This window comes from Lepisma saccharinum, chromosome 25 (assembly GCF_977018435.1).
Source record: "Lepisma saccharinum chromosome 25, izLepSacc3.1, whole genome shotgun sequence".
Classification (NCBI taxonomy): Eukaryota; Metazoa; Arthropoda; class Insecta; order Zygentoma; family Lepismatidae; genus Lepisma; species Lepisma saccharinum.
Genome location: NC_139253.1, coordinates 29393885 through 29418278, shown reverse-complemented (window position 1 = coordinate 29418278; position 24394 = coordinate 29393885). Strand labels below are relative to the sequence as shown.

General features: G+C 37.8%; 1 protein-coding gene across 3 annotated transcripts in view; it reads right to left on the bottom strand.

Annotated features, from left to right (window-relative positions):
- Window positions 1-24394, bottom strand: part of LOC145978605 (limbic system-associated membrane protein-like) — a 97023-nt gene that overhangs the window by 13584 nt on the left and 59045 nt on the right. For all 3 annotated transcript variants that reach the window (XM_083111325.1, XM_083111326.1, XM_083111327.1), the window contains exons 7-9: window positions 16418-16592; window positions 12766-12893; window positions 9699-9903 (exon numbers count right to left, since the gene is read on the bottom strand). In XM_083111325.1, coding sequence (XP_082967451.1) covers window positions 9699-9903; window positions 12766-12893; window positions 16418-16592 — 508 coding nt within the window. The remainder of the gene's footprint in view (window positions 1-9698; window positions 9904-12765; window positions 12894-16417; window positions 16593-24394) is intronic.

The following is a 24394-nucleotide window of genomic DNA, read 5'->3' as shown; positions in this document are numbered from 1 at the left end:
GTCTAAGGTGACCAGATGGAGAGATTCTCCCGTTCAACACACTCATCCACCTAGGCAGCAGCATTCTTTACCGTGGTTATGAGCTATTGTATTTTGTGTAATCAAGAACTCTCAAATTTTATTGTTGCTGGAACTTCAAAACATGCCGATTTGTACCTTATAAAGTTAATTGTGACCCCGACGGTGAAGGAATTTTTTGTTCATTGCCGAAACATGCGAGAGTTGAACAGAACCTTCAGCAGTGTAATCATAGGTTGAACTCTAAACACTCTTAGCCACAGTAGGAACCTTCACATACATGGGTATATCCCAGATTTTCTTCCAGGTGTTTGTGTGTATGTTGGGGAAAGGGGAGGGGGTAAATTTTCTTCCAGGTGTTTGTGGGGGGGAGGGAGCTAAACTCTCCCAGGGAAGGCAATGAATACTCTCTTCTAAGTTGAGATAATGTTTTATTTTCAATTATTTGAAAATTGAATAGCATTTATATTACTTTCCAACATAAAGAGCACAATGAACCAAACAATAATTTTCTCCCCTACTTTTCCAGGGTGCGGGGACAAGTGCCTCTGCCCCTTCTGGTACATCTATGGTCATATATAAATTTGGGATTTAATTTGCATCAATTATAATAATTTAATATAATAATTTCTTGTAAATTACATTTATTTTTATGTTCAATTCCTCATACTTTTTTGCTTCCCCTGAAAAATAGGAAAAAATGAGATATGTTGTCAGGCAACTGCAGTAGCGTGCGGTGACGTTGACACTTGGGGTAGCAATGAGTGGCATGCCCAACGGGTCATAATCCCCTCCCCATTTTAGGGCCCACTATTCCTAAAAGAAGAACGTCAAATACAGGAAAAATTGCAAAGTTAGGAATGACTACAAAAAATTATACACATAACTTCCACCCACTTTCGAAAATCAAAAACGATTTGATTTTGATAGACGCATGATAAGATGAAGAAGAATAATTTGTATTCTATAGCATGTTATTGATTGGTTGTGATAGTAACAGTGTGTAAGATGTACGTGAATGGCTTCCATGTATTAAAGTTATATTGTTTAATTTGAACCTACGTATTTTGTATGTCTTGTGCATGTATACATAAGAAATCGCACACAACAAAACAAGGCTTACATCTATGGCGCAGTCGTACAGGATATTCTTGGTGATTCTTCGTAAGAAGAAGTATGGATGAAGACGTCACGAAGAGTACGTAACGATCATCATTCCAGCATTGGTTTATGCAAGGAGAAATTGTGTCGGCTTGATCAATTTCTACGGTAAGAACCAAGATTACACGGTTTGTGTATTGTTTACAATAATTGTACAAGGGCAAATTCAAATCAGTGCGATACAAATTGTGTCTACGGCGTAGATTACAATAATTGTACAAGAACAAAGTTTAAATCAGTGTGATATGGATTGTGTCTACGATATTGTGATATTTAGTTGACCACAATTATGAATATGTTCGGTTTGAATTTATTCTCTGAGTTCCGGACAGATTCGGAAGAAATAGAAGATTATTTAACGAGGTTTGAACAGTCTTGCTTGGCTCATGATGTTAATGAAGCCAGGAAGGTACCCATACTGATTGCAGTTATAGGACCTGAAACATTCAAAGTGCTCAAGACTATCCTAGCACCTGAACCAGTCGAACGGCAAACGTATTCGACCCTCAAGGACAATCTGCTTAAACATTATGGGCAGATAATAAACAAATATATGGAACGTTTCAAGTTCAGACAGTGCACACAGGAAAGCGGCGAGGATGCAACACGATTTATGGTACGTGTTAAGCAACAAGCACTCAAATGTAGTTTTGGCCAGTACTTGCAGGAAGCCATTGTAGAGCAAATAATTGTAGGCATTCGGTCTGACGCCATTAGAAAGAAATTACTTTCTGAACCTACATTGACTCCAGCAAAAGGTCAAGATATTGTGCTTCAAATGGAATTAATTGAACGGGAAACACAAATGTTCGCACATCGTGAAAAGGAATGTAGTTCTAATGTAGTTGCATTTGCTGGGAAACAGAAATTTAAACCATGTTTCCAGTCCTCGCAAGCACACAAAAAGAACTTTGTTAATCCTCAGAATAGAAGTTATAAAAGCACTAAAGAATGTGATAGATGCTCCAGAAGGCATGATCTTGGACATTGTCCAGCAAAATATTCGATATGTTCATTTTGCAAAAAGAAAGGTCATTGGCATGTAAAATGCAAGTTTAGGAAAAATCATGGTGGAGTTGCGACTAAGACAATTACAAGTGATCAAATATCTACGTCTAATATTAAACCTTTAGACGCTATTGTTGAACAAAATGTACATAACGAATTTCATGGTTTGTCTTTATTGCACGTTGAGGTTAGTGATTCTCATCCGCCAGAAGATAATACTTGCACTATTTCATCAAGCACAGACAATTCACAAGTGGAAGATGCAACACTCACTCGTTCAAAAGCAAGGAATGTTAGTTTCAAGCCAAGAGCACAAGCTATAGATGGCACTAATGTTCTTGTGTCGGCAGAACCGTGCGTAATTGATTTGTGTATTGATAAGCGAATTGTCCAATGTGAAGTAGATACTGGATCTACGGTTACTCTGTTTAATAACAAGTCTTTCAAACAATTGTTTCCACATCGGCGAACACATTGTACTTCACTAACGTTACGAGGCGTGAATAATGATAAGTTAAAGTTGAAAGGTCAAACCTTGGTTGATTTATCATTGAATGATGTATTGTATAAATTGCCGGTTATATTGTGTGAAGAAGAACTGCGTTATCCGTTGATTGGACGTTCATGGCTGGACAGTATTCATCCGGGTTGGAGAAAACTGTTAGCACAATGTAACACATTGTTCACAAATACGGGGTCCGAACGAAATGATAACGCAGATATTAATACTAAAATACCGGAAAGTGAAGGTTTGAGAGCACAGCTGAAGAAGAAACTTGACCAGAAAGGAAAGGAGAAGAAAGAAGAGCATCTGAGGCAGTTGGCTCAGAAGGCGAGAGAAGAGAGAGCAATGAGAGATAAGGATGTTGAATCAAGGGAAAGTGACCAACTGCGATACAAGAGACAAAAATATATGACTGAACGGGAAAGGCGAGTGGATCGCCCACCATTTCTTGGATCACGGCGGGGCCGAGAAGAGAGGAAGAGACTTGACAAAACTTATCTTGCATATCTTCTGAATGATCCAGTCTGGGTGCAGACCCCGAAGGTAAATTCTCCGAAGCATGTACCAGGAATGATATTGTCTAGAGTTGGCAACAGCCTGATATATAAAGTGCAGTTGTTCAACGGATCGACACGAACGGTACACGTCAGGTGGCTATGAAAACGTGAGTGTGAACCAAACCCCTCATCAACAGATCTACCTGATCCAAACCTTGAATCGATACCAGAAGGACAGCCAGAGGATGCAGAGGGAAGAGAGAACCAAAACCAACCATATACAGATGCTGGGCACACACCGATCAGAAGATCGAATAGACTTAGGAGACATCCAGATAGATACGGTGAGACCAGCACTTAAAACAAAAAAAGAGACTCCAGGAGGAGATGATAGACGCATGATAAGATGAAGAAGAAGAATTTGTATTCTATAGCATGTTATTGATTGGTTGTGATAGTAACAGTGTGTAAGATGTACGTGAATGGCTTCCATGTATTAAAGTTATATTGTTTAATTTGAACCTACGTATTTTGTATGTCTTGTGCATGTATACATAAGAAATCGCACACAACAAAACAAGGCTTACAGATTTGACTACTGAGCCAGAGATGCCGGCTTTGAATCTCGACTTGGCAATGGGCGATCTTTGTGTGTCCCTTGCCCTTCATCAATTTTATCATATCGTCTTTGCGATTAGCCAAATATGGCGGAAAGCAAAGTAAAATAAACCAAATCAAACAATCAATCAATGAATGATTTGATTTGATTCGCTTTTTTATACATTTGGTTAATCGCGAAGATGATACGACAAAATTAATGAAGGGACAAACACAAAGAACACCCATGTCCAGGTAGGGGTTCGAACCAGGAACTCCTGGTGTTGTAGCATGCTGTGGTAACCACTCCCCCACGGTTGGTTGATTTGATGGTTGATTTGACGTTTTAAGTCCACTATATACACAGAAAGGCTAATCGGGACTAGACCTATAGTTTAATGTGGGATCCGAACCACTATATGCCTCCATCGGGTACAGAATGGGGACCACTTCCACTCCCCCATGGAGGTCGGCGGACAACAAACATGTGAGGAAGGCTCTAACCATTCGGATACGTGTGTATCGGTAAAGCAAACTGCATTTTTCCTGAGTAGTAATTTTCAATTGAATTTTTGAAACACCATCTTTATATATGATTAACGTTTTCTCAAAAATTTTGCATTGCTTGATTTCCATAACTTCCCCATCTCACGATCTCATTACTGAAGGATCCGGGCTCGAGCCCTGGCCTTTGCATGAGTGTTTATTTGCAACCACTCTTCACCCATTTAATTTAATCAACGTTCATTATCATGGCAGAAATTAGGATGCCAGTACTTCCACAGGGCAACACAACGTTAACATTTTTCTATTTTTATATGTTCGGCACCCCATTTGGGCTTGGTGCATCGGCAACCACTCTGCTTGGCCCCAGCCCACCCCACCCCTTATACAACTTTCTTTCTAATACATAATTTCTTTTACAAAGATAAGAACTCTTAGAATCACAAAAATGTTCACATCCATCAATTATGGACTTGAATGAATCACTTAGGTTCTTCATGAAATATTTGCCGTTTTATATGGAATACTTAGCCAGTAAATTTTATATTGGTTCTTTATGGATATTCATTGAAAAAAAATATACCTATAGCTATATATTACACTTACCAATTTTGTTTTTTTTCTAACTGGTTTCATTTTCTCTTTCAAAATCCCTTTCTCAGCCAATTTCTCTTCCCTACCACTCCAAAATCATTCACCTCGCACAAGTTACAGAAAATAGTGTTGCTAACCGATGGGCAGATTAAAGGGGGGGGGGGGCATTGTGGGCGACTTCCACCAAGGTACTTTTTTTTTTTCACATGTTGATGAATAATTTACACAGTTGGAATTAAATATATCACACATAGTGTTATTAAGAAACATACAAGACTGGAAAAAGCAGGACGGAGGAGCGACAGACCCTTAAGGATCTCATTCTATTTCTTCAATAAGGTAAATATTGTGGTATTTTACGAAGAACTATCATTATGGGGAGCAGGAAGCTTAACAGCGAGTGCAATGGGTGACTAAAATAGAGGCGACGAATGATAAGGGGACGATGAGAGACAGGGGGGCGAACAAAGATAAGAATGACGAAAGATAGGGGCGACGAATGATAAGGGGGCGATGAGAGACAGGGGGGCGAACAAAGATAAGAATGACGAAAGATAGGGGCGACGAATGATAAAGAGGCAACGAGAGACAGAGGGCGAACAAAGATAAGAATTAAGAAGGATGGGTGCAATGAATCATTGCAGCTGATGAAAGATTAGAGGGAGACAACAGATAGGAGGCGAAGATGGGGCGAATAAAGGAAAGGATGATGAAGGAAGGGGGAGGGGCGATGAAAGATAAGCACAAAATGAACTTAAGAAGGTGAAGGTATTAGGGTGGGTCAAGGAGTCGTAAGGTGACCTCCCCTTCACAGAGGATCTAGAAAATATTCCTGCCACCTTTGCCTCTTCACTCATATTTTCATGCACAGTCACTTAGCCAGGGAGAGAGAAGAACGGACATATACCCCAGCGATACTAGGGTGACAAGGAAAAGAAATAGGCGAACTACAACTATCAATCTTAGTAGCTTGCTGCAAGGGCGAATTAAAGGCTTGAGGGGGCTATCATTCTTCTCCTGCGCCTCTCACAAGAGGTTTCTTTTTTAAATGTATTGATAAATTCACAAAGTTGGAATGAAATGTATCAAACATTGTGGCATTTTACGAGATACCCAAGAGCTAAGAATTAGCACCCATGGAAGGTGTCACAGCAGTGCTCTTCTTGCCTGTTTGGGGCAAGACATAGGTTAAACTGTTCCACTGTTTCCGACAGTCACATCTATTGGAATCAAATATCAATGTATTTTGATTTTTGAGAAATCCATTACAGTCTTTATTTTATTGAAGTTAAACAACTTCGAATGATTGGTGTGCTACACAGTGGCGTAACCACAGGAGAGGCACAGGGCATTGCCCCCACCCACCCAACCTTGGATAGAAATCAATTCTAGGAGGGCAAACATTGACGGCCAAGGGAACCTTGGGCACATTCTGTAAAATTTTCTTGCTCACTTCGTTCGCATTACCTACTTTTCTTAGTCTCATCAAGTTAAGAATTGTAGCTAGGGGGGTGGCGGGAGTCAGCCCTGGGTGCCGAACAATCTATTAAATGAAAAAAGTTGTAAAAGAGAGAATGCCATGGTGGGCGCCCCTTGGAATTATTTGTGCCCTATTAAATCAATATTGTTTTCAGTTTGCAAGAAAATGGATCTAAAAATTTTCTTCCTCACTTCGCTCACAATGTATTTTCTTTTTCTGTAATGCATTGTAATTTACCAGAGAGAGAAGTAAGACTTATCTTTATTGATTTTGTCTAAAATGCATGAACAATTGTTTGGAAGAAAGGGAGAGTGCACTTTTGAGAGAACATTTATGCAATTTAGGTTACACATGTTGCGTGTATATTTTATATTTTACGTCGCTCCATGTTATATCAGTGGCGCGACTGGTGGGGCAGGGAGGCATTGTCCGCCAATCTTGAAAAAAAAAAAATCAATTCTAGGGGGGTAAATATTGACGGACAGGGCACCTTCAGGGGGACAATTGTCCCTTTCGATTTCAAATTTTATGCAAATAAAAGTACATTTTGTAACATTTTCTTGCTTGCTTCGCTCGCAATGCCTCCTTTCCTTACTCTTACCAAGTTCCGAGCCGTAGTTAGGGAGTTACTGGTCAAAAATGTTGGCATCTCCACTAGTGCCACCCTCAATATTTCTCCCGATCTCTCGGCCTCGCAAGGAATTGGATGCACGGTATGTTACATGTAAAAAAAAATAATTATATTCGGAATACACTTATCATGCATTTTATGTCTTTTAAAAAAATTACACATGGCTTGGTCTCCAACATTTTAGTTACGACAGTGATTTTATAACATATGGTAGGACTGTAGTTTTGCGGAAAGTTCGAGAGAGGGGGGCACCGTAATGGCTGCCTGCCCCCTCTGAAAGACCGTCTTTAATCCGCCACTGTGCTAACCATAAGATCACAATTCACTACAAGGAGTCAAACCTGTATTTTTAAATTTCTTTCCTCATTTTTATAGTACACTTTTCACATGAAAGAATCAAATGGAATATGCAACAAAATGTAAATTTCACTGAATTAGGGGTTGAATTTACAAATTATGTAGTACATTTATGGAAGATTTATTTAGGTATTCAACACTGAATTGTCAACACTGTGTATGGTATGTGCTTCCTGGAAGGAGAGCAAGAGGGTGAGAGGTCAGTTTGACATTTACCAGATGGTAGTGTCGCTTCCCTACAGACGACCGAAGCCTTGTCAAGTGGCTGGCGTTTCCAGGAAATGACCATGCAGCACATTCCACCCACCTTCTATGAGCCACTTTGGTTTTAGTTGATCGAAAGGACCATTGGACTACGATCCTTGTAGAGCTACAAGCTATTCCATTCTGTTCATGTTGAAATATTGCCATTCTATTGTCGATATTGAAACCCATATTTACACCCCCTACAGGGGTGATGTTTAATTTTTCTACTTGGGGGTGTTTCTCAAAATTTGGGGGCTGTTAGGGATGTGTGGATAAATCACTGGGAGAATACGTCGATATATTGTAAATACCTTACAGAGCATAAGGTAAAGAATAACTGGAGTAAGTAAATCATACATTTTTAAAGAAGATCCAGCTATTCCGTTTTCGAACACAGCGCCGAAGCTCAACCAAGCCACACAGAGCTCACCTTCAGTGATGCTGCAGATATGAATTGTGAGAGTTGAGCATGCTCACGTGACTGCAGTGCTGTCACCTATTGGTTGCTGTTTCAGATTGGAAACCAGTAGGAGCGTTTGCTTTATTCGATTTCCTAACTAATTTATTCTACTCTGTAAGGTACGTGTATTATATCGACATATTCTCTGAAATCTCATCTTTACATTGATGTACTATACACATTCCAATTTTGTTTCATAACTGCTGTCACAATTCATAAAGCTACCCCTTCCGAAGGGAAATTAAATGCTTTTGAATAGGCTAAAATCAAGTGACTACTTTGTTTGGACTCAATCTTGCAGCATGATGTCACACTAATGTGGTCTATTATAGTCACATATTTTGTGTCTTTCCCCCTTAGTCCCTTCCGTCCTTGCCTCTCCTGAACACAAGCTATATTTCAAAGGCTTCAGGGCCACATTATAGTAGTGCAAGTTATGTATAGCAATTTAATGAGACACTTATTTAAAACTTAATTGATCAAAATATGCATCATTTATCAAGATGGATGCTGAAAATTACCATAAGGGAAATGTCTTCCAGGTAAAATGTTATCCTTAAACTATCAGTTTCAGTAATAGAAAAAATATCTCTTCAAGTTATGCACCAGCCAATGCTATCTGGCTGGAGAATACAGTGATGAATAGCTCATGCTCAAAATGTTCTTGAACATTGAGAAGAAATACTATACACACATTTTTTTACAATAAATTTATAAAATATTCATGTATCATTATTTTGATTTAACTGCTAATATTTAATTTGATTTCGCAAACTCTCTGTGGTATTCTGTTCTACTTTATACCATGGATACGCAATATAAAAATATAAAATTTACAAACAAATGTTTCTTGAAAAAGTTGAAAAACAATTCATACAGTGAATATTGATATGTACTTATGTAACTGAATGGATGGAATTGCAGATAATAAAATGATGTAGTTCATTTAAAAGATTAAGACCAGGGGTAGAAAAATACAAGGCACCCAGTCGCTATGGCACCAGAAAATTTTCACCTGGCCACTGAATTTTCAAATCCAGTTCTAACATTTTTTTTCTATAATTCAAGTTCACTTATGGAAATTTCCATTACTTTTTCCTTAAACATCAAGTGAAGTACATGTTTTTTCATGTTTGAGATTTTTCTGTATCAAGTGTATCGTTAAATCAGAATAATAAACATGCCATTATAAATTTTTGCACTGTTGGTAATTGAATTTTAAAATCTGCAGCAATATGGTAGATTCAGTCATATATTAATATAATGTATTGCATAGTTATTTATGCTGTTACCTGCATATCCCTTTACGAAGGCCACTCCAGTGCAAGAATTACTTTTAATCAAGTATTTTATTAATGTTTCAAGGTCACATTTCAAAATCTGTAGCTTTGTCTTAGTTGGATTCATGACTTTCTTAGCCATTTGAAAGAATAAACTGCTCTCTCCTGAGAAAGAGGGCCTGGTGCCTGAATTATTTCAATTTTGTTTACCCCTGGTTAAGACTGTTAGTGATATGGCAATAAAATAAGGAAAATGGCAAAATCCTCTAGGATGGAGAGATACGATGGTTTGACAATACTTAGACTTCAAAGGCTTTCAATAGATATATGATAATAATAATAATTCATAACTGAACATACCTGCTCCTTCTGTAGCAAACTTGAATATATCAGAGTGTTTGCTCCATCCATACTTGTTTCTGGAAAGTAGCACAACTTCATATACAGTAGAACCATTGAGGCCATTAAGAGTATATGATTTGGAATGTATAGAAGTTATATCCCCAGGATCTGCTGGAATGATGAGCTGTGTCCAGTTTCCTATATCATTCTGGTCAGAGTTGTGCTTCATAACAGATAAAATTAGAACTATTTTATATTTTCTTACTTGAAAAGTCATGTTTTATATACAGTGTGTCCGTAAAAAAATGGTGGGGTTTTAAACAGTCATAGTTTTGGAACAAAGCATGGTAGAAAGATGAACGATATGTGAAAGCAAAGAGAAAGTCTCCAAGTTTCTTATCTGTTCAGTAGACTTTGATGTATGAACCTTTAGTTGCCCTGCAGACGTCAAGATGATATTCAGTCTCTTCCCATTCACGGCAGAGAACAATCCGGCGTGATAGACAAAACAGCTTCAGTGATCCTTGCTTTCAAATAGTCCAGATTTTGAACTTGACAGGAAAACACTTGTGTTTTGACATAACTCCACAAATAGAAATCCATGGGTGTAAGGTCTGGAGACTGTGGGGGCCAGGCAATCCACCCTCGTCCGACCCATCGCTGAGGAAATGTTTTGTTAAGAAAATCCCACACGATTGTGAAAAAATGTGGAGGAGCACCATCTAACTGGAAAATGGAATTCTGCGGTATTTGGGGCACTGCATACCCTTGTAACATATCCAAGAAGGTGGTTTCCGTTATTGTTTGTTCAACAAAAAAGAAAGGGCCAATAACTCTGTCCAATACCTTGAAACGCAATGCGCATGTAGGTGTCAGCACGTAAGCTTTTGCATACATAAACTTGGAGAGTTTCTCTTTGCTTTGATGTATTGTTCATCTTTCTACCATGCTTTGTTCCAAAACTATGACTGTTTAAAACCCCACCATTATTTTACGGACACACTGTACAATAAATTACATTGATTTAATTAATACATAAAATAAAGAAATCAATCTCAAGATGCAAAATAAACTGTATTGTCAATATTTCTGTGCAAAATTCAATTTTGTTTGAATTATGGAAATCCAACTGTAAGTAGGAAGTCGTTTACAAAGAGTTTGTATGTAGCCAAGACAAACAATCATTTCTGGGCATCTTGAACAACTATAAGAATCTGACAAGGATTATCAGATGCCCTCTTCTGGAACCAGTGGCATGCCCAAGGGGCGAAGGGTTGCTGGGTGTCATAACCACCCTCCCTCCTTTGGCACTGGCATTTCTAAAAAAAAAAAAGAATGTCGAAGGCAGGAAAAGTTTGCCCAATGAGAGCTGACTACTAAAAAACGTATATGTAACCGCCCTCTTTTAAAAGTCCTAGGCACTCCACTGTCCGGAACATTTCCTACAATTTAGTCTAATGTCCATTAGCAGTTAGCCTATATAAAAAAAACTAATCATAATTCTACATTATGAACATCACCAAATTTGCATCAAGAAAATATATCTTTCCATTAGGGAAACAGAAATTAGGGTAAAAATTGAGAAGCAAATTGGTTCCTCAGAAAAGTATTCTTGAAATATGTGGAATTATTGCCTATAAGTTTGGGAATTTTGTACTATAAAATTCATACATTCAACCCTGTATAATGGTCAATAGTAAATCATACATGTATGTATATATCCCTGTTCAACAAAAATCTCAAAATGATCTAGTTTAATCTTTGGTCTAAAAATACAAGTAAATATGTGTATTTTCTTGTTAAAAAACACACAAAACAAATAAACAACACAACTCTATCTTGGAGTCATCATCAGGGCTGGTCGAGAGAGAGCAAAGATGATGTGGTAGAGATTTCAATGACGCTTGTCAAAAGTTCGGGCAAACTATTAAAGTGTCTCGTATTGTGCTGTTAATTTGTTTTGTGTGTGTTTTAGCAAGAGTGTTGCCGGCACGTGGTCTAAGAAGTTTTAACGTCATAAATAATTTCTGAATATATATATTTATTTACTTGCATTTTTAGATCAATCAAAGATCAAATTAGATCATTTTGTAGATTCTTTATGAACTTTTGAGCTGAAGTTCATGGTGTAAACAATTTTCCAAATCTTAGAAAAGCAATACAAGGTACATACTGAAAGTCATGTCCATCATCGAATCATCACTCATTGCTATCTTTGCAAATTAGCCAAAAGTGGCACAAAAAGTGAAGAAAAATAAAGCAAATCAATCAATCAGGCCTTGACCATTTCAGTTGAAACCACACATATAGCAGATACAGCCATCTGTTGCCCACTGAACCAGATGCTGGCAAATGCATGCTTTTGCTGTTAGTGCTGTTGGTAGGAGAAAAATGGCATCCACAGACAGTTCGTTTTGTCAGCGTATTGACATTGTTGATAAGCCTCATAGTGCAGACCGAAAACAGCTTCTATGCACAACAACACGGACCAGATTGATGAGCTTATCCAAAGTGACAGGAAAATAATTGTACGAGAAATTACACATTACATGCAGACTTTGAAGAAACTACGAGAAGCATTTCGTGACAAGTGCCCACACAAGAACAATGTCATTTTGTAACATGACAACGCCTATCACCATACAGCTGGGTGTACAGTACAAGAAATTTGAAAGAGAAGCTGGAAGCAAATGCCTCACCCTCCCTACAACCCAGACCTAGCCCTGTTCGATTTTCACTTCTTTTCTCCATTGAAGAACAGCACTTAGGGTAACAAGTTTGATAATGATGAGGTGAAGAATGAAGTTCTCCAGTGGTTACATCATGCCGAAACAGATTTCTACAAGAGTGGCATTTTCCAGCTGCCATTAATGTTTTGACCGATCTGGATGTTATGTGGAAATTTAACAACGAAGTCCTAATTATTTCTTACCATAGGTAGAATAAAGATAGTGATTTCTGACTTTTAGTAATATAACTTGACTCATTACTTTCAGTATATACTTTGTACGTGTCAACTAGCCATTAAACCTTTCATGTGCCATGAGGAATGTTTCAGATTCATTAAAAGCCATTAATAACTCACCTGGTGCCTCCTAAAAAGCAGTTGATATTCTACAAGAGGAGTATAACTCTCCACTTCCCACACAAGTGTGTAGTTAGACTCATTTGATACGATAGGGTCACTTTTAAATGAGGCTGCATTTGCTACACCTGTAATGAAAAGCAAATTTCAACAGTATTGTTAGGTGATTTTTGAAACAAGATATCAAGGATAACTTTTCTATATACCAGTGGCGTATTCTGAAAATTTGACCTGGTTTACTGCAACAATTCTTATTTAATGTATATATTAATTAGATATAACAGAAATAAAGCACCAATGCAGGCATGCAAGTGAAAGCAAAACAGAAGTCCGACAACTACAAATTTTGCAGCAATTTATTTGAAAAAAGTTAGTTTACCAGATAACATGGAAGATCAAGCCACTTATATATGCTTGCGTTTGATGTAATATTTTGGAAATATATGAGCCTTGTTCCTATTTACTAGACATATTTTGAGAAAGAAGGAAAGAATTGAATACTTGCATGTAATCAGTGGAGCAAACTTTTGAAAAAAAAAACAAAAAAACAGGTGAGCTGAACTTGGGGATTTGTTTTATAACTTTTTTCAATAATATGTCATAAAAAGGCTGAGAGATTTGCCCTAAAATGCCTTTTTTGTTCCTTGGCCAGAAAATATAGGCTTTTACATTTATGAACAGTTTCAGGCCATTTCTGAATTTTATAGTGGCTATTTTTGCCTATTTTAGCCATAATTGCTATTTTGAAGATAACTGCTTTGTGAGTGTCTATTCCAGGAAAATGAAAAATCTGTCCATGTTCATCAATTGTAGTGTATAATTTGTATTTTCTGGTGCTTTTTTGCCTGCCTATTTTGAGAGTTGCTTATTAACACTCATCCTGGTTATAAGCCCTTATCCTCCACTACTTTCCTGATGTGGCCACGGTTAATGTAAATAAATCATGTTGGAGATGTAACAAATTATGAAATATTTTTGATAACACTCAGTAATTAAGTTGTGAGAATTTATTAAGTACATACTGATGAAATATTTTGTTTTCTTAAGCACGGGGACTATATTTCTAAAATGAAATATAATATAAGGCAAATTATTGCATGGGCTCAGGCCACACAAGTCCATATAAGTTGGTGCCGCTGCATATAATTCACATTAACATTTGGCAGACAGGGCTTTCTTTTCCATAAACCTTCTCCAGTTGGGAGCTGACAACTATTTACCATTGATGTTTTTTGTATCCACTTCACAACAAACACAAGTACATGAAGGAGAAGAAGAGATATTTAAATTGTACACAAAAATTTCTGTGATTCTAACAATAAACCGAAGTGAACACAAAAATTCTAAAATATTATACTCTTGTGGTTCTAAACCATACAAAGTTGCTAATCATTCAATGGTTCATTGTATAAAACATAGAGAATATATTTAACTGTTCTATGCTGAACTAAAAAAAAGCAGGATCGATTAGCTTTTAGCAGGACATTTGGTAAATATTGTTCACACACATACATGTAGGTATCAATATCAGTTGTCCTGAAGAATCTTGTGAAGAGATATTTTCTCTGTTAGCATTGTGCCTTCCCAAACCATTATATCATTTCATCTGTAATGGTCTTGTTTCTGTAATGTTTGAGAAGGTTCCCTGTGTTCTCTGATGTGAACCCAGTGGAAATCCCCATGGATTTATTGATTTGCTTTATTTTACTACACTTTTGTGCCTCCTTTAACTGATTGCGAAAATGGGGATGAGTGATGATATGATTAAATTGATGAATGGACACTCACAAACATCCATGCTCAGGCTGGGATTCGAACCTGGGACCTCTGGCATCGTAGTGCAATGTGCTAACCACTCTGCCACGGGTACCTGCGAAATCCCCATGAAGAATGAATCACATCTTGTTCATGAACAAAACATTAGTCCACTGTTCGTCAGTTCAGTTGACCAGGCATATTGCCAGGAGGAGAGCTCAGGGGCACTGAAGTCCTCAAAATTCTACAAATATCTAATTTAAATAGTACATAGTGGTAATTAAGTTTACTTCTTTAGCAGGATTGAACATTCTGTAATAAGTTGAAATATTATGAGAAATTCATCTTCAGGGCTTCTACGCTCCACTTTTTGGCCTTTAGATGGCAGCAGCTAATAAGGGATGAGCTTCCTGCGAACATCCATTTGTATTGTAATTCCTAATAATAATATAATAATAAAATACTAATACAAGCTGCAACAGCCCTTGAGGGCCAGGGTCTACCTGCCGATTGCTGGTCTCACTCCCACATGCCTCGACAGAGGTCATCCAACAAGTTACAGAGTGACATGGGGTCAGCATGATAAACCTCCAGTTGTTGTTGTAGGTCTCCGTGACAAGGTTACACTACTCATTTGTGGCTCCCCAATTTTTTAACAATGACCAGCGGTCCCATACACTGGCCAAAATCTCATGAGAAGAGCTGTTTTGTTTCTCTCCAGGAGCATGCATTCCATAGCCTGTGCCTAAAACCTGACACCTTAGACTGCATGACCACTTTGCAGGCCATTTGTAATTTCATAAATATGAATATGTAGTGTAGATATAACCATCATATGAGAACCTTTCCCGAGGACACACTAGCACCACAAAAAATACTCCTGAAAACCTCATATTTGAAAATAATGTAAAGGAAGAGAAGAAAACATATATTTAAATAAAAATGCCATCCCAGTAATCTACAGTGCCTTTCTTGGCCTAGGTGTCCGCAGAGCAGCAGCTTGCATGACAGTCAATCGGTCAATGAGAGTGCGTCTGACGGCAAACTGGATGCAACATCTGTGCAAGTGTAATCGCTGGCTATGTAATGAAATAAGCTCGTACAATAACATGGACAGTTACAATTAAAATAAGCATGTACCTTGTTGTGAGAGGTGTTGGAAAGGATGTCCTCCTGCTCCCACACATTTATGGCATTTTTTAAGGAAATTTTCACTAACACAGTTCCTCTTCCGAAATTGCTTCAATTACTCTCCTGATATTTTATTTCAATTCTTCTAATTTATGGTTTCAGGATTAAAAGCTTGGTAGCTCGCCATGCAGACGACAAGAAAATGTCTGTTTCTTGTGCAAGCCACCGGAGGGATTTGTGAGTTTGATATATTTTAATCATTCTCCAATGTTATCTAGTTTCTCCTCAGTAATCACATGCCATTTTACCCTTCACTTCTTATCAAGAACAGACCCTGTTCACAAGTATCTGAACACTGTGGAACAGAAACATCTGGGAATTCTGTTGTATTCTAACTTCCCTACAAAAATTCTTAATGACATAAGAGTCGTACATAAAACTTTGTTGTTTTAAATTGTATGTGGCATAATTAGACTACAGAAAAGCACCAGTAAACTACGTAAACTAAAAGAAAACAATCTAAAACACTTGTTAATACTTTAACACTTCACATACATGTGCAAACTGGACACCAGCTATCTGGATAATGAAGCACTGACGCATCCAGTGGCAAGTCAGCATTCAGTTGCAGGTCTAAATGCTCGCAGATGTGCTCTTACTTCTCGCCGAGCTAGCCACTACTCCACGGCCACTGAGGTTAAGAAAGGCACTGTGTATATATAATGTAAGTATCACCAATCGAGCACAATAATAATGTTATTGTTACCTGAAAGTTCTAACGTTGTTTCATCTTCTCCAATGTCATTCTTTCCCAAGCATGTATATTCTCCAATATCTGACTCTCTGACTGAATTAAACAGCAAACTATATTTGTTTCCATGCCTTTGTGTTGATATGTGGGAAGATGATCCAACAATAATGCCATCCTTCAACCACACTACCTATATGTTTGAAAAAATCGAGTTGTACTAATATGAACATACGAGTAATATATTTCACTTGTAATAATATAGTATTTTGTTCTGTTCAGTCATTCACTGCACAGATCCACAATTATTTCCACGGTGCATGTGTTCCTTCCAGATCCTGTTATGTGTGTAGATGGCATGGCACTCACAGACAGATTTTTGATATTTTATTAATTTTCCAGAAGCAATGTTGAAATTAATTCTTGTACACTTGATAGAAGCTCAGGCTAAATAATCATAAGTGTTTTGTCATATTTTTCAAACAATTACTATCAGTTGGTGCCATGAGCGCTGCGAGAAATTTTTGTAGAGGGGTTAGGCCATTGATAAAAGTTGAATAGCAATAATAATAATAATAATAATAATAATAATAATAATAATAATAATAATAATAATAATAATAATAATAATATAATGATTATTATAAACTAATAGAAATAAACCTATTATTATTATTATTATTATTATTATTATTATTATTATTATTATTATTATTATTATTATTACATCCCTGGGAAGACTGTTCTACTTGATATACCAGATGAATGAAGCACAGCTCTTTTTCATTATCTTCTTTTTTACATTCCATACAGTTAGCGTACTGAAATGCATAGTTATTCTGTTCTGTTACTAACTAATTAACACAAAAGTTAGGAGAAAATTTTAGTCATAAAGATTACGTTATGTGACCTCCCATACGAAACTAATTTTTGGAATTTTAAAAACTGGAATACTCTTTGAATGAAATGGTAGAATATGGAAATAACATGGTTCCTGTATTTTGCACTGAATTTTTTCGATCTTACTCATTTTATTTTGGTTATTCTTTTCAATTACTAACTAACTGAACTTTACTTCTGTTATTAACCATGAAAATAACAAACTTTCTGGCTTGTCGTAACTTGAAATGGAAGTTCCAGGAGGTGGGTGGTTTTGATGGACCCCTTCGATCTCCCTCCCCTCTTGACGCCCATGGTTGCTGGACAGAAAGAAATGGCTTATTTATTACCATCATGCACATTATATTTTTGTAAGACTGTTACACTCCATGGTTTCAGAACACTCATCAACACATATATTTGATTAATATTTTATTATTATTCAGCAATATTTGGGTGATTACTGTTTTGTGGTACTTGAATTACATAATCTCTCTGTATTTTGCTTCTTAATCAATTTTCACAACCTAGATATACTTATTCCAAAAAACGGAATTAATAATAATGAGTGACATGCCCAGGTGAAAAGGTGTATGAGAAAATATTACAGAAAAGAATAAGGGAAGTAGCAGAGCTGAACATGAGAGAGGAACAGTATCGATTTAGAAGAGGCAGATCAACAGTAGACCTGATATTCACTATAAGGCAAATACAGGAAAGGCACTACGAGTAAGGAAATGATTTGATTATGGTATTCCCAGATATAGAAAAAGCATATGATAGCATGGACAGAACAAAGATTTGGAAAGCTCTAAAAGAGAAAGGAGTCGAGGAAGAGATAGTGTGGAAAGTACAGAGCACATACAAGGTGAACCAGAGCTGTGTGAAAACACCAGTGGGAACATCGGAGTGGTTCAGTATAAGTAATGAACTAAAACACGGAAGTGCTCTTTCCCCACTGCTCTTCATAATTACCATGGATGCAATTAACGAAGAGGTTGGGAAGAAGATAGGAGAGGAAGAGATGAAGGCCCTGTTGTTCGCTGCTGACTTAGTAATATGGGGAAACAGGGAAGAAGAAGTACAGAAACAGCTTGATAGTTTGAATGAGGAAATCAGGAGAGCAGGAATGAAATTCAGTGAAGAAAAGAGTGAGGTGCTAGTAACAACAAGAAACAGAGCCAGAAATGAACCAAGAATAAAGATGGACATAGAAGAGTTGAGGGTAGTGGAGCTTCAAATATCTAGGAAGCATAATTGAAAGAAGTGGAATAATAGGTGAGGCAGTAAAAAGAAGAGGAGAAATGGGTGCTGAACTATATCAAAGTGTTCGAAGATTAATATGGAACAGGGATGTACCTATGAAATGCAATAAGGTAAATAAAACACATACTATGTGATAATAATTACGTACAGAGCAGAGACTTGTACAATGACAGAGAGAGAGACAAAAGTAAGATGCAGGCAGTGGAGATAAAATTTTTAAGTAGTATATTGGGGAAGACTAGAAGGGATAGAATAAGGAATCTGGAGATCCGACAGACAGTGGGTGTGGTGAAGCTTCAGGACAGAATAGATCAGGCACATATGAGATGGTTCGGACACATGAAGAGGGTGGATGCAGAAAGACTACCAGTAAGAGCTTACCATGCACAAGGAGTGGGAATAAGGCCAAGGGAGAGACCAAGATGTTGGAGGAAAGAGCAGATAGTGGAGTGTGTTAGGAGAAGAGGACAAGATTGGAACACTGTGGAAAGAGAGGAGTGGTGGAAGACCAGGAGAAAATGGAGAGGCTTGATTGACGTTTTCCATGCCCTTTTAATCAAGGGTCAATGGAAGAAAAAATAATTCAAATTCAAAATTCTATGCAGATCCAGCCAGAGGCAGGAAACGGCAAAGAATGATGATGAGGATGCTCAGGATTTTGAAAAAGGGGATATGCCTTCTTCTTTTAGTAGTTAGACCTATATTTTGCCATTTTCCCCTGCATTTTCTTGTAAGGTGCTGGGCAAAAGAGGAGGGTTATGACCCGCACCACACCACTGTTAACAATGCATACAGTAGCAGTGCAACACTGTATGAATAGAAACAATGGCGCATGGGTATTACTGGACTTTGTGATGAATAAACATTGAGTCAAATTGTAGCTGGACTAGTATACATAACATAATTCCTGGAATGCTGGACCTGTTTATAAAACAATTGCAATAACATTACAATAATACAGAGTGTCCCAAAAGTCCTGTTACCATTATAATCAAACATAACTCTGAAACCACATGACATAGAGCAGGAGAGCAAGGTGTTTTCTTTTTGCTAAATGTTCTACAGGGTGGCTCAATAAGTCACTTAACACCCCCAGTACAAGACCACTGCGGCATGGAATGTGAAAATGGCGATGACCAATCGTTGCCTGGCCAAGGGGGAACCACATTGACGTCACCCGCATGGTTGGCAGCCATCTTGAAATCAACTTCAGAAATTTAAATGGGAAGAGGGTCATGCGACATATCAAAATGGGCTAGAATTTCACCAGGAAAACATCTGTGACATTTGTTTTCACCTAACTTTAAGGGGGATTCCCGCATGGAAGAGTGACATGTCCTTTCCTTTTTGCTTAAATGTTTATTGTTCAAATTATCATTAGTATGTAATTATGTGGTATTTATTGTTCAGACCAATCACTGAAAATGTCCGGATATTGACTTACCGGTATGTACATATCTGGTAGTATTGGTTGGCATGGGAATTACGATTGTGTTTTGTCTTTACATAAAAGTCTAAAAGAGTGATGATGTGAATTGATCGTGTCAAGAGTAGCACATTTCCTTTTTCACTGATCTGAATGAAAATGCCACTGACACGTGAGGAACGGATTGCCATTATATTGATGTCAGGGGAGAGAAGTACGCGTGACATTGCCGCAGACTTCAATAACCGCAATCCTGCAAGACAACTGGTGTCACATGTGGCCGTCAGCCAGTTGCTGGCAAAGTTTCAAGATACTGGATCTGTGGATGACAAGCCGCGACATGGATATCCGAAAACAGCCACGGATGAGGGTACTGCTGTAAAGGTGTTGACATCATTTGCAAAGTCCCCAACCCGTAGCATACGGAGACTGGAGCTGGAAAGCAGTGTCAGCAGGGGTTCAATTCAAAGGATTGTACGTGACCACCACTGGCATCCGTATAAGATACAGCTGCAGCAGCACCTTAGTGAGGACGATCCAGATAGGCGTTTGCAGTTTTGTGAGTGGTCTATAGCACAACTGCAACATGACCCTGCCGTCGGTAGCAAGATTCTGTTCAGTGATGAGGCTAATTTTTATGTGTCGGGGGAGGTGAATAAGCAAAATCTGCAGTACTGGTCACCCGAACATCCACATTGGACAGATCCCAGCAAGGTGACGGGAGGCGGGAAGCTAATGGTGTGGTGTGGTACTTGGGGTTCCAGACTTGGTAGTCCATTTTTCATTGAGGGCAACTTAAATGCAGAGGGCTACTTGCTTGTGCTACGGGAGCAGACCTTACCATCCTTATAACTCCATTAAGCCTTGTTTCCATGATTATGAAAAACTAAATACGCTCACCAAGGCAGTAATTTATTTTATTAAAAACATAAACTAACGTAACGTTTCAACCTTCTAGCAAGGTCTTCTTCAGACTCTGTATCAAGTACAAAAGTAACCAGATACAACAAGAAGGGTAATATATATACACAAACATTACTCCCTCCAGACTATTTAGAAAGTTGTTTGGAACTTTCTAGCAGATGACTTTCACTTTCCAACTTTACTTTCACCTAAAAGGCTAAACACAATTACTTCCATATAGAATGTGGTTGGACTTTTTAATCTCACGCTCTTTTCCCTTCATTTTTCTTCCTTGTCCTCTCCTCTTTTTCTCTTGTCCTTTCCACTCTTTCCAACATCTTCTTCCATTCTTTGTTTAACTTCAGTCCCCCATTCCAGTTCATTGTGTCTTCTTCGCCTTTCTTCTCTATTTCCTTGGCTTCCTTCCATTTTCTCACTAGCATTCTCTTCTCCCTTCCTATTTGCTTAGCCTCATCCCACTCTATGTCATGTCCTGTTTCTCTCGTGTGTTTAAATATTGCATTTCTCTCTCTCTTAAGTCGTACATCATCCCTATGTTGTTTCAACCTGTCTTTCAGCCTTTTTTTCGTTTCTCCTATGTACACACTCTGACATTCTTTACATTTTACTTCGTAGATAATCCCTTCTTCTTCCTCTTCTCTGTTTTCCTTTTTCTTGTTAGCATTCCTCGCTATTCCTAAGATGCTTCTCCCTCCCTTCCTGTAAGTTTTAATTCCTGCTTTCCTAAGCACTTTGCATATCTTTTCTGTGGTCTTCCCCATACTCCTTCTCTCCTCTTTTTCTTTCTCTTCCAATTCTCCCCTGCCCGTTTTCTTACTTTTTCTGTTTATGTCCAGTCTATCCTGCTTCTCATAGCCATTCTTTTCCAGCTGTTTCCATAGGCTATTTATTTTGCCTTCTTTTTCACATTCTTTCATGCATATTTTCTTGATTCTGTCCTCCATATTCTTTATAAAATTTATTTTTGTCACCTCACTTACATCACTTCTTTTGTGGCAGAATACCCCTGCTGCACACTTCTTCTGATGCCAAGCGGTTTCAATTTCTTGTCCTCTTTTCCTTTTCATCAATATATCTAGATAGCTTAACTTGTCTTCTTCTTCTATTTCAAGTTCCAATAATATCCCTCTTTCTTCATCTTGAATTTCTTTGGCAAAAATGTCAAGCTGCCTCTTCGTTCCCTTCCATATGCCAAAACAGTCATCCACATATCTGCAAAACAGAATTATTTTGTCACCTCCCTTTTCTATCACTTTCTTTTCCCATTCATTCATAACCAATTCAGCCAATGCTGGGCTTAGACTGGAACCTATATTTAGTCCTTCACTCATTAACATTATTTTATCTCCCATTATACTGTAACCGTTATTCCAAATGGTTTCCAGCGCCTTCACTACCCTTTCACTATCCCATTCTCCTATAATTTCTTGTCCCATTCTCTTTTTAATAATGTCCAAAACGTGTCCCCTCTTGATGCTCGGGAACATACTTTTCACGTCTAAGCTAAACATTGTCGTCTTCATCTCATTTAACTTAAGTCCTTTTATGAGGTCTACTACTTGTTCACTGTTCTTAACTGCTCTGCTTTCTTGCTGTGTTACTAACACGTCAATAACTTTCTTTAATTTATTTTCTAAGGGTTCCAAAATATTGTTTCTGCAGTTCATTACTGGTCTTAAAGATACACAAAGAGGAGATAAAGTTAAGACCAGTAATGAACTGCAGAAACAATATTTTGGAACCCTTAGAAAAGAAATTAAAGAAAGTTATTGACGTGTTAGTAACACAGCAAGAAAGCAGAGCAGTTAAGAACAGTGAACAAGTAGTAGACCTTATAAAAGGACTTAAGTTAAATGAGATGAAGACGACAATGTTTAGCTTAGACGTGAAAAGTATGTTCCCGAGCATCACGAGGGGACACGTTTTGGACATTATTAAAAAGAGAATGGGACAAGAAATTATAGGAGAATGGGATAGTGAAAGGGTAGTGAAGGCGCTGGAAACCATTTGGAATAACGGTTACAGTATAATGGGAGATAAAATAATGTTAATGAGTGAAGGACTAAATATAGGTTCCAGTCTAAGCCCAGCATTGGCTGAATTGGTTATGAATGAATGGGAAAAGAAAGTGATAGAAAAGGGAGGTGACAAAATAATTCTGTTTTGCAGATATGTGGATGACTGTTTTGGCATATGGAAGGGAACGAAGAGGCAGCTTGACATTTTTGCCAAAGAAATTCAAGATGAAGAAAGAGGGATATTATTGGAACTTGAAATAGAAGAAGAAGACAAGTTAAGCTATCTAGATATATTGATGAAAAGGAAAAGAGGACAAGAAATTGAAACCGCTTGGCATCAGAAGAAGTGTGCAGCAGGGGTATTCTGCCACAAAAGAAGTGATGTAAGTGAGGTGACAAAAATAAATTTTATAAAGAATATGGAGGACAGAATCAAGAAAATATGCATGAAAGAATGTGAAAAAGAAGGCAAAATAAATAGCCTATGGAAACAGCTGGAAAAGAATGGCTATGAGAAGCAGGATAGACTGGACATAAACAGAAGAAGTAAGAAAACGGGCAGGGGAGAATTGGAAGAGAAAGAAAAAGAGGAGAGAAGGAGTATGGGGAAGACCACAGAAAAGATATGCAAAGTGCTTAGGAAAGCAGGAATTAAAACTTATAGGAAGGGAGGGAGAAGCATCTTAGGAATAGCGAGGAATGCTAACAAGAAAAAGGAAAACAGAGAAGAGAAAGAAGAAGGGATTATCTACGAAGTAAAATGTAAAGAATGTCAGAGTGTGTACATAGGAGAAACGAAAAAAAGGCTGAAAGACAGGTTGAAACAACATAGGGATGATGTACGACTTAAGAGAGAGAGAAATGCAATATTTAAACACACGAGAGAAACAGGACATGACATAGAGTGGGATGAGGCTAAGCAAATAGGAAGGGAGAAGAGAATGCTAGTGAGAAAATGGAAGGAAGCCAAGGAAATAGAGAAGAAAGGCGAAGAAGACACAATGAACTGGAATGGGGGACTGAAGTTAAACAAAGAATGGAAGAAGATGTTGGAAAGAGTGGAAAGGACAAGAGAAAAAGAGGAGAGGACAAGGAAGAAAAATGAAGGGAAAAGAGCGTGAGATTAAAAAGTCCAACCACATTCTATATGGAAGTAATTGTGTTTAGCCTTTTAGGTGAAAGTAAAGTTGGAAAGTGAAAGTCATCTGCTAGAAAGTTCCAAACAACTTTCTAAATAGTCTGGAGGGAGTAATGTTTGTGTATATATATTACCCTTCTTGTTGTATCTGGTTACTTTTGTACTTGATACAGAGTCTGAAGAAGACCTTGCTAGAAGGTTGAAACGTTACGTTAGTTTATGTTTTTAATAAAATAAATTACTGCCTTGGTCAGCGTATTTAGTTTTTCTTACCATCCTTACTGTCCGAGGATGGGAGCTATCCTGAATGGTTCCAGCAAGATGGTGCTCCACCGCACTATGGG